The 11,053-nt window shown below is 56.5% G+C and overlaps 1 protein-coding gene across 1 annotated transcript; it reads right to left on the reverse strand.

Moving 5' to 3' along the window:
• Window positions 1–2,169: 2,169 nt before the first annotated feature.
• On the reverse strand, window positions 2,170–10,649 carry CANT1 (calcium activated nucleotidase 1). Its single transcript, XM_011956561.1, has 7 exons — window positions 10,474–10,649; window positions 8,535–8,673; window positions 8,214–8,338; window positions 7,379–8,031; window positions 5,524–5,727; window positions 3,239–4,430; window positions 2,170–3,207 (listed from the first exon to the last, which is right to left on the reverse strand). Exons 4-6 carry the CDS (start codon window positions 8,007–8,009, stop codon window positions 4,045–4,047), a joined length of 1,221 nt encoding a protein of 406 aa, XP_011811951.1. The 5' UTR covers window positions 8,010–8,031; window positions 8,214–8,338; window positions 8,535–8,673; window positions 10,474–10,649; the 3' UTR covers window positions 2,170–3,207; window positions 3,239–4,044.
• Between the last annotated feature and the right edge of the window lie 404 nt (window positions 10,650–11,053).

The raw sequence follows: 11,053 nt of genomic DNA on the forward strand, positions 1-11,053 counted from the left end.
CTAATTGTTTTGTATTTTTAGTAGAGACAGGGTTTCACCATGTTAGCCAGGATGGTCTCGATCTCCTGACCTCATGACCCACCTGCCTCGGCCTCCCAAAGTGCTAGGATTCCAGGCGTGAGCCACCGCGCCTGGCCAGGATTTTTACATCTATATTCATGAGGGATACTGGTCTGTATTTTTTTTTTTTTTTTGGAAATGTATTTGTCTGGTTTTGGTATCAGTGTAGTGGTGCCCTCATAAAAGGAGCTGGAAAATTGTTCCCAATTCCCAGAATCATGGAAGATTTTGTGTTGCTTTGGTATTACTTCTCCCTTACATGTCTGGTACAAGTCTCCAGTGAAGCCTTCTGGGCCAGGGATTTTCAGAGCATGAAAGTATTTTATTTTCGCTTTAACTCTTTTAACTGCATGAAGGGATAACTTACCTTGAGATTTATCAATTTAAAGTGTACCGTGGCTGGGTGCGGTGGCTCACGCCTGTAATCCCAACAGTTTGGGAGGCTGAGGCGGATGGATCACTTGAGAGCAGGAGTTTGAGACCAGCCAGGTCAATATGGAGAAACCCCATCTCTACTAAAAATATAAAATTAGCTGGGCGTGGTGGCACATGCCTGTAATCCCAGCTACTTGGGAGGCTGAGGCAGGAGAATTACTTGAACCTGGGAGATGGAGGTTGCAGTGAAGTCCCTGTACTTCAGCCTGGGAGACAGAGCAAGACTCCATCCCCCCAAAATAAAAAGGAAAGAAAAAAAGTATACTGGAAGACAGGATTAACACGTGGAATGAAAGAAAGTAAACCTTGGTTTTCGTCCAGTTGAGGTGACCGGAGAGTCTTCCATTTGCAGATGAGCTGTATGCTGGACCCATGAGTGCGGAGCCAGCAGTCATTGCCCCTCAAGTCCCGCATGTCACAGCTTCTTAAACAGATGATCAAGAGCTTACGTGCAGTTCCTTATCCCAACCCACCTTGGCCCGATGCGCCCTGGCTTTTTCTGGAACTGCTCTCCCGTGGATCCTCACCAAGAATGCCCAGTTCTCCTTGTTGCTCAATCATGGAGTCTCTCTGGAGACCTCGCTGCCACGTTTGTGCTTCTGGAGAGGCCGCCTCCCTACAGTGCTGTCTTGGTCAGGCTCCCAGCAGGAAAAGATGGCACCCGAATGAGGATCATCTAAGGAGGCTTCAGTGAAGGGACCGTTTGCCAGGAGTGAGAGAGCAGGGCGTGCGGGCGGCACGAGGGGCCGCTGTGGCATCTGGAGCCGCTGACAGTGGAGCTGTCATACTCCAGGCCAGAAGGGACCAGGGGAGGGGGACTTGGCCCAGACACCGAGAGTGGCACCAGGGGGCTGCCTTGAGAGGCGAGTCCAGAGGGAGCCAGGGACTCCCCAGGGGCCATCCCAGAGGGCACTGAGGAGGTTCACTGGGTCTGGGATCTGGAGGAGGCGGGGAAGAAGAGTGAGTCTGAAGGGTAAGGTGCCAACGTGGGCACAATTGGCTTTTCTGACTCCGCTCTCCAGGTTTTTTCTCCCTCTCTGGCCGCCCCTGTCCTGTCTCCAGTTGAGGTCTTTCTTGGCCAGTGCCTGCCTCCCTGGCACCTGTGGTTTCAGTGATGGGGATTCTTCCATGTGTCCCCTGGAGTGACCTCCTCTGTTCCTGTGGATTCACCAGACACACTAAAGACAGCAGCTCAGCCCTGACCTCTCACCTGAGCACCTCCTTACCAAGTCATCCAGATGGCTCCCCAGGGATTAGCAGCAACAAAACGGGTACCTGGGTGCCCAGCACACGTCAGGTAATGTTCTAAGACCCTTGTGCATACCCAGTCACTTACCATTCACTGCAGTCCTGGGATGAGCTCTGCGATTAGCTTCCTTTTGCAGACGAGGACACTGAAGCACAGCATAGTTAGGTTATTTGCCTAAGGACATGCAGCTGGATGGGGACAGAGCCAGGACTGGGCTTGCAGTGGCTTCAGATCCTACCCTTCTGACCACAACACTCGTGCTCTTGGAGCGCCTTGAGACTGTGGGACAAGGCGGACTGAAGATGCAGTTTCCAGATGGGCTCCCCTGGCGGGCGACTCCCGTGTGTACGCCCAGCATCCTGCGCAGGAGCTCTCGTGGCCAGGCCTCTGCCAACAGTCAGCACAGACCGGAGACAGAAGACAACTACAGTCCCTCAGACACTTTATTGTTTACAAAACAGATGGATCCCATAGGGAAGGAACACAATCATTATGCTGACAGCAGCGAACAGAGAGGGAAAGAAGAAAGGTGAGCTTTAAAGTAATCGCAAATCGCAAATCACTGCCTGTGTGGGGAGAGGCTGCTTCCGGGCACCTGGCCTGTGGCTCATGGGCTGATGTGAACATACATCAGCAAGGCCTCAAAATCCAGCACAGCCCCAAGTCCCCCAACCTTCCTGACTGCGGCTCTGCTTTAAATGGCCCAGCCTGGACATCAAGGATAATGATCTAGGAGGCGGGCCAGAGAGATAGCCAGGCAAAGTCAGAATAGACTTGGGGCTTCCAGGCTGTGCCCGGTGACAGCTGAGCTCTTCGGAAATGTGTCACATTCAGCGTTCACTTCCTTCGCTTCCTCCACTACCCATGACATAGCGGGGGAAAGAGACAACCAGTGCGAGAGGGGTCCCTCCTGGCTGCCCTCCTCGCAGCTGTGCTTGAGTTTCAAAAGGGGAGAGGTTTGTGAGGGACCGGCACAGGGACAGCCAGAGCCGGCACCCTCTGGCCCGCCGTGGCACCTCTGACGATTGAGGTGTGGGGGTGGGAGTAAGGGTGGGGGTCGGGGTGAGGTAGTGCTGTGGGGAGGGCACTGTGATGATGGAAATGTCCCTTCTCAGCCTGGGTCGTGCCTAGCCTCGGTCTCAAATCCCACTCTGCCTTCGCCCTGGAGTGCTGAGAAGACACTCCAGTGAAGCCGAGGCCCAGCCAACGCTCATGTGAAGTTTCCATGGAGAAGAGGCTGCAAAACTCCCACTGGAAGAGGAGAAATAAAGGCCAAGGAAAGAAAGCCCAGGGAAGTGACAGGCCTCGGTCACAGACCCTAGGCAGGGAATAAAAAATTCAAGTCATTCATAGAAGTCTTGAAAGGCATGACGATTTCTGATAGTTGCTAGAAAAAGGCAACGTTTTCTTTATCTTTGTATCCGTTGGCCAAGAACTCTGAAATCGGACACTTGCTTCACCAACTGTCACTGCTTCCTCACAATCTCCCACTGCCTGCCATTGCTTCCTTACAATCTCCCCCACTGCTGGAGCGGGCTGGGTAACTACAGGACCTCGCTCTGTGCGATCAGATTTGGTGATTCCATTTTATAAGAAAGGAAACTGCTTTAATGAAAGCAGGTTAATGATTAAAATTTCAAAATGCTGCACAGCCGCAGAATTTTCCTGAAGGGAGAAAGTGGTCACTGGCCATATGACGCGGAGATGGTTTTATCTGAGGCCCGAGAACCAACAGATGGGCCTGCACCCTGGCCTGTGCAGCTGTGGGCAGATGTGTCCCCAGGGGCCTGCCCTCGCTCGTGGCCATGCAATACCCTACAACGTAAACATTTTCTTTTCCAAGGATCTGCAGGGGTGGACATGATGCTCCAGGCTGAGAGTAGGAAGAAAAGGGGGTGACCTGGGGTTCCCAGCAAACAGGTCCACCTCATGCTCACTGCGTTCTCAGGGTGAGGTATAGTGCCTGACATATGGTAGGAGCTCCAGGGATATTTACTGAACAAAAGAACGTAGGAAAGAGAAGGAGGTCGGATGGAAGAAAGGGCCCGGCCAGTTCGGCAGGCCTTGAGTCAATGCCTGAAGTGACCGATCTCACCATCAGACCGCAGCATGGAGAGCCGTTCAGAACGCAGCCTCCGTGGGGCCTGGGGGTCCAGTGCCCACGCCCCTGCCCAGCCTGGGACCGGGCTCCCTGTCCAGGCCTCCAACCCAGGCACAGTTCCAAAAAGAACAAAACAAAACAAAGCTGGTTTTTATAAAAGCTGAGTCCTGATGGCCTTGCTCAGCGTCTCCGTTTTGAGTTAAATGAACTCGATGCCTTCGTACTTCACGCTTCCGACCTTGGTCTCCGGCAGGAGGAAGCGCCCGTCCAGCGTGAAGGCCATGACGTAGGTGGCGACTCTGCCGCTGTCCTCCTCGGACTTGAGGGCCACAATGATCTGGTCATCAGTGTTGGGGATGAACTTGAAGGACGAAAAGCCGTGAGTGGGGACCACTGCCCCCACGTGGCTCACAGCGATGTCGCCGAAGTCGGGGGAGGAGCTCAGCAGCAGGTTGGCGCCCTTACGCTCGTCGTCCTTCTCGCTGTAGCGCTCCTGGCTGGCACGGCGCGGCAGGAAGAACCAGCGCTGCAGCGTGTCACTCCAGCAGGCAGACTCATGGATGAGGTAGCCTGGGAACCGGGTGACTGTGGGTCAGACACGCATGCAGCCTGGCGTGCCCAGCCCCACGCCATCAGGCCGTGCACAGCAGCAGGCATGGGGCTGCGACCACCAGGGCTCGCCAGCCCACAGCAACCCGCCCCCCTGCTCTCCAGGCTTCTGGAGGGTTTTGTGTTCTCGGTGACCCCACGCAGGGAACCTGCAGCACCCCCTCCCCGAAGCCTCCTCCCTTTACCCCCAAGAGCAGCCTGCGAGCTGCACCGGGAATCTCAGGGATGCCAGCTCGTCAGCGCCTCCTCGGGGCTGATCCAGAGGAGCCCAAGGAAAGGGAACAAACCCCCACTGGAGGTGGGGAGGGATCGGGTGGGGAGGCTGCCTTGAGGCTGCAAGGAAGAGGAGACAGCGTCTGGCGCCCAAGGCAGAGACTCAGCCACTTCCTCCTGAACCTCAGGCACCTAAGGCCTGCGCCATCCTGACTAAGGGGAGGCCACAGTGCTGCCGGCCTTATGTCGGTGTGAGGCACCGTGGCCCAGCACCGGGGTGGGGACGGGGCCTGATCCAGCAGTGCAGACAACGGGGCCACAGGCGGGCATGCGGGGAGGCCAGCTGCTGGGGTGATTGGGACAAGAAAGAGAAAACGGCTCGTTTGCCGCCAGAATCCACTGGCCCGAGGGGAGCCACTAACAGAGGCAACCAAAATCACTAAAATCAAGCAAGAAACGGGCCTTGGAGGCTGGGTGCGGAGGCTCGCGCCCGTAATCCCAGCACTTTGGGAGGCCGAGGCAGGTGGATCACCGGATTACCTGAAGTCAGGAGTTCGAGACCATCCTGGGCAACATGGTGAAAGCCTGTCTCCACTAAAAAGACAAAAATTAGCCGGGCATGGTGGTGCACACCTGTAGTCCCAGCTACTGCAGAGGCTGAGGCAGAAGAATCATTTGAACCCAGGAGGTGCAGGTTGCAGTGAGCTGAGATCGCGCCACTCCACTCCAGCCTGGGTGACAGAGCAAGACTTTGTCTAAAAAAAAAAAGGGTCTTGGAGGCAAATGCAGGAGGAAGCAGGTTCCCAGCCAGCGGGCTGTGGAAGCCGTGCTGCGGGCTGGGGCAGGCGTCTCTCACCTGGCGGCCGGATGCCAGCGGCGGCCCGCAGAGCATTGTAGTTGGACACCCAGTTCTCGTGGTCCACGCTGCCCTTGTAGCCCACCACCTTCACCCACTCCGGGTTCTCGTTCACCACGTCGCCCGTGGTGGTCGTCCACTCCTTGCCCAGGCCGCCCACATACAGATGCTCGTCCTTCACTGCCAGCCACTCGGCCTTGAAGCCTGGCCAAGCAGAGCAGTGTCCTTAGGCCCTGCCCCTGGCTCCTGCCCAGGGCTGGTTGGCTGCCCTCCCCAGCTCCTGAAGGTTCAGTGACCACTATCAAGTCATCTCTGATCCCCAACTCCCTGCTCCTCAAGCCGTAACCCCCAACCTCAGGACTACCCTTACAGGGTAGGAAAGCTGAGAAGGGACAGCACTCTGAAGGGGCGCACGTGTCCCGGGGTGTGCGTGCGCTGCCCTCAGCCACACCTGAGGTCTCACGGGGCATCACTCTGACGCCAGCGGCCGGAGAGGGGCGTGGCGCTGGGGCTCCCAGGCTTCCTTCCAGTGGATTTGTTCAGAAGCTGTTTTTGCTTTTTTTAAACTGATTCATTTAAAATAAGCCTAACTTTGAAGGCTGCCACAGCTCAGCCTGTGTGGGAGCCTGTGTTCTCCCAGTGTATTCTTATCATCTCTACACCCTGGTGTTCTAACTTCTGTTTGTTTTCCCCAAATTTTGCCAGCTTCTTGCCCCTGAGAGCTGGAGCTGTGCCCCCTGAACCGCCTGAGACCACAGCGGCTTCTCTGCAGGGCCCTGGAGGGACCTGCCATCTCCTGGGCCCCTTGTGCGACGAGACATTCTCCACCCCTGGGTCTTTCGTCCCTCCTGGATGACCTGAGCACAGCCCAACCCCAAAGCTCCCTTTACCCCACTTTTCTCCCTATCCAAGGGAAGGACAGAACTACAGTAGGGTTGCCTGAAACCCTGATAAGCGCAAGGCAGGAAGCAACACTCTGACACCTCAGCTGAGGTCGCTCCCCTGCCCAGCCCTGGGCAAACACTGATGATTTTCTCACCGGGTGTGGCGAGGGCCTGGCCGGCCATGAACTGTGTGGCCGTTGTTTAGGGCAGTTCCTCCTTGACCTCAGACAGCCTGCGGTGGCCTTCCGCTTTCTAGAAGGTGGGGATCCACTGCCAGCTTAGACCAACGGAGCTCCGAGGAGCAGGCAGCTCCTCTGCCAGTGTCCTTGGCGCCTCCCCAGCTCCTCCCTGGAGGAAGACACTGGCCACCGTGCCTACCCAAAGCCTATCCCTGCCCTGTGGAAGCAGCACCTCCTTTCTGGTGAACTAAAAGGCTGGCATCAGGCTCCATTCCAGGAGGGTTGCTGCAGCTCACACATGCCCTCCCCCTGCTGGGGTTCAGGGAGAGGAGGGCTGGGCAGCCGTTTACCCTTCAGTAACATGAAACCAAAGTCTGGGTTTTGAGGGAGAGAACCATCTGACCCCATGGCTTTCAAGGTAAGGCTCCTGGTGGGTACATCCCAGTGTGATCTTGAGAACCTTTGAAGGTGTAAAAAGGGCTGTGTTCTCAGAGGCTCTCAGAGCAGCAGCGGATACAGCCTAAAACATCCTGGAAAGATTCCCCACATCTCCTGCAGGCCTCTAGCAATAAGCTCTTACTCCTACAAACTGCTCAGTGTGAAGTGACAGTAGGCTACGTTCCTGGCTAATGGTAAGGGGGCCGTAGGTCAGAGCAAGAGGGAGAAGTGCTCCATCACCACGTCGCTGGCTTCTGGGTGTGTGAATTCTTTCCTGTGTGCCTGTGTTTGCCAGCCAGGCCCTGAGCCCCACTCCCCACCCACACCTCCATAGAAACCTCAGGGTCCGGTTACCTTTCTCCACGGTGCCGTCGCCGTCGGACAGAATCACCCAGGGCACGGCTTTGCTGCCTTCGATCTGGTAGACAACCCCCGTCCGGTCATCCACGGAGTAGAGTTTCCCATTGAAGACAATCAGGTCGGAGAGCTCCATGCCTCTCCCCTTCTCCGCCAGGTGGGACTCCAGGACCGCATGGTCTTTGTCCCACTCCACGGCCACCTTGTCCCCACTGTCTGACAGGGTCAGGTAGCCCTTTTTCAGGTAACTGAACCAGGTGTTTTCCTCCTGGGCCCTTGACTCTGTGTCCAGGTCTGCGATAACTGCGATTCGGTACCGAATCCCAGCCGGTGTCCTTTGCGGGGGAGACAGGGGGTAGGTGTCATTGTACCAGTTGGCGGGCACCTGGCTGAGCCTCCAGTTGTGTGCATTGTGCGTGGGGGGCCTGCCGGGGGCCGGGCGGTGGGAGCAGAGCAGCCAGAGGATGGCGGCACTCACAAAGGACGGCAGGATCACCCGCCAGCGGGGGCGGAAGCGGGGGTCCGCGGCCTTGGTCATGGACGCCAGCACAGGAAGGCCCCCCACACTTATCCGGAGGGAGTGCATAGACTCATTCCATTCCGAGTGCTCAGATGGCTGCACGGGCATCAGCGTGACAGTCAGGCGGGACCTGCACAGCCAGGGAGGGAGGAGAGAAGTCAGCGCCCCCGCAAGCACAGTCAACGTCTCAGTTCCTGAAGCTGCAGGCGCTGGTGGCTGACTTTTCCGGAAGAAACAGTATTTCCCTACTTTGTGGCCATTCTTACTCCCTTGGCTTAATGAATCCCCGACTCTAGCAGTATCTTTGCTTGCTTTCATTCAGCAAGACGTGAAGTCTTTCCAGAGCAAAATTATTCCATCTCCCCTGTCCCAGGTGGCAAGGTGGGAAGCTGAGTGAGAGAAGGAAGTTCCATGCAGGTTGGTGCTCTGTGGTCTCTCTAGAGAGAAGTGCAGGGGAGTCAGGTAGGAAGGGAAGGTTGACAGGTTGAGGTGGGATAGGATCACAGACAGGGTACATACAGGTCTGTATTTTACTCAAATGCCGCCTCATCCAAGAAGCCCTCCCTGACTGCCCTGCCGCCGACATCACCCGACATCACCCTCCGTCCCTGGGTCCCTGGCCCTTGTCCCCACCTGACGTCAGAGTATTGTATACAGTTATTGGTCTGTTTGTTTCTGTCTCCACCTCTGTATCCTGGCTCCTAGAACAGTGCCTGGAGCAGACAGATGTGCAGTAAAGTGAAGGAGTCTCCACTTCCTCTGGGTTAGGCTCCTGAAGCATTTGAATACAAAACAGATCCAAACCAAATAAAAACCCTCCTTCTTTTTTGTATCTGTTGTTGTTTTAGGCAGTGTCTGTCCCCTGGTGCCTTTATATTAATGCAAATGACTGCAGGGACCAGAGTCTGAGCGGCTCCGGCTGCCTGGAGGCCAGCGTGTCTGTGCCTTGGCTCCAAAGAACTGCTGGGCTCAATGTGCAGCCAAGCCAGGCCACAGGCCTCTCCCAGGTCACCCGCCACCCCAGGCGTGGCTCTGTGGCAGAGTCCTGGGGTCAGGATGCTGGTGGCGGCCAGGAACTGCAGCCCTTCACCGCTGCCGCCAACCCCACTTCCTGGGCATACAGCATGATGGCTCAGTGCAGCCACAGGGCGCCAGGCCCGCATCTGCGCCGCCTTGGTGAGAGCTGCCTGTCTCTGGACAGCCGCCAAGTACCACAATGGGGTGTGGGGAGATGGCTCCCGGTGCTCTGGTTCCATATCTCGGCCCTCCAACTATAACCCAGTAAATCCTGGCCCGAGAAGCTTCCCTGGCTGGGTCCTCCTTGAGAAAATAACAAAGCAGCAAACGTGTGCCTTTATGGGCAGACGCTGTCCTCCCTGCCAGGGCGCCTGGGAAGGGCTTGGGGACTCCAGTGGTTCTGTGCAATTCTGGGCCCCAAATATGTGGACCGTGAGGCCCTGGTGCACGGCAGCCAGCGACAGACACCCCCACCAGAGAAACCCCCTTCTCCACGCTGCAGGCTGCTTGGCTGAGAAGATGCAAAAAAGGGTGACAGTTCCACATGGAACTTTCAGACAGTCTTAGGTTTTAGCCCCAGGGTCAGGTTCAAGGAGTGAACAAGGCACATATGTGAGGCCTGCTGCTCAGAGTGAGCCTCCTCAGCAGAGGGGGGCTGCCAGCAGTTCCTCCGGGCTGGCAGGGAAGACTCCATGCTCCCTTTAAGGAGCAGGCCTCTCAGGACCCCCTGAGGTAGTCACAGGGCTGGTCACCGGGGCCTTCCTGGCAGCAAGGCTGAAGTTCCCAGTGCTGGACATCCTCCTCTGACCACGCCCAGGCCCTGCCCCTCCCTGTCCCTTTTCTAGCCCCAAGGCTTCAAAACCCCAGCCAGGCCCAAGAAGTCTCTGCTGAGCTCTGAATTACTCTGTCTTACCTCCTATGCAAATCCTACCTACATTTCTTTTTTCTTTCTTTGTTTTTTTTAGACAGGGCCTCGCTCTGTCGCCCAGGCTGGATTGCAGTGGCGTGATCACGCTCACTGCAGCCTCAACCTCTGAGACTCAAGCAATCCTCCCACCTCAGCCTCCCAAGTAGCTGGGACTACAGGCGTGTGCCACCATGCACAGCTGATCTTTTTTTTTTCTTTGGAGACAGAGTTTTCCTCTTGTTACCCAGGCTGGAGTGCAATGGTGCGATCTCGGCTCACTGCAACCTCTGCCTCCTGGGTTCAAGTGATTCTCCTGTCTCAGACTCCCTAGTAGCTGGGATTACAGGCATGCACCACCACGCCTGGCTAATTTTGTATTTTTAGTAGAGATGGGGTTTCTCCATGTTGGTCAGGCTGGTCTCAAACTCCCGACCTCAAGTGATCCACCTGCCTTGGCCTCCCAGAGTGCTGGGATTACAGGCGTGAGCCACTGCACCTGGTGCACAGCTAATTTTCAATTTTTTTATAGAGATGAGGCCTCGTTATATTGTCCAGGCCGGTCTTGAACTGCTGGGCTCAAGTGATCCTCCTTTCTTAGCCTCCCAGAGTGCTGGGATTACAGGTGCGAGCACTCACACTCCCACCTGCCTGCATTTCTGACACGCGTCTTAGACGTTTCAAGACATGAGTCCCATGTAGCTCCTCCCTCAAGCCTACCTGCTCATCTCCCCTCGGGAAGGGCAGTGGGGATGGGTGGCCACCACGTCCACAGTGGTCTGCTTCAAGCTCTCTCAGGACCCTGGGAGATGTGCTTTTCTGTGCGGACATCACACTTTGATAAAAACATAAGGCACTGCCGCCACGAAAAACCTGACTGGCCTCATCCTCCATTTTCCTTCCTCAGCACGGACTCTGTAGGCAGGTTCTGTCCTCTTCCGTGGCCCTTCCTCACCATGCCACGCTGGCTGCCTCCCTCCACCCATCAGCTGCCTCTCCGTCCCGACACTCCCCTACCCCCCATGAAGTTGCTATGCCAGCTGCCCCCCACCAACATCCCCTGACACCCCCTCTTGCCACCTGCCACGAAGTGGCATCCATCGGATGGCACACTCCCAGCTTCAGCGGCTTCCTCAGCTCCTGGGGTGAACCCACTCTGCTCTGCTCCCGCTCAGCCCTCACACTGCACCATCTCCTCTGCCTGCCGGCTGGCTACGTGGACCTCCTTCTG

Source organism: Colobus angolensis, unplaced genomic scaffold, assembly GCF_000951035.1.
Source record: "Colobus angolensis palliatus isolate OR3802 unplaced genomic scaffold, Cang.pa_1.0 Scaffold1, whole genome shotgun sequence".
NCBI classification, from domain to species: Eukaryota; Metazoa; Chordata; class Mammalia; order Primates; family Cercopithecidae; genus Colobus; species Colobus angolensis.

Coding starts and splice junctions, on each gene's coding strand:
- CANT1 (XM_011956561.1), bottom strand. CDS start 8,009: ATGCCCGTGCAGCCATCTGAGCACTCGGAATGGAATGAGTCTATGCAC. Junction 5,728..7,378: donor CGACGGCACCGTGGAGAAAG/GTAACCGGACCC, acceptor CTGCTTGGCCAG/GCTTCAAGGCCGAGTGGCTG. Junction 4,431..5,523: donor CGCTGGCATCCGGCCGCCAG/GTGAGAGACGCC, acceptor TCTGACCCACAG/TCACCCGGTTCCCAGGCTAC.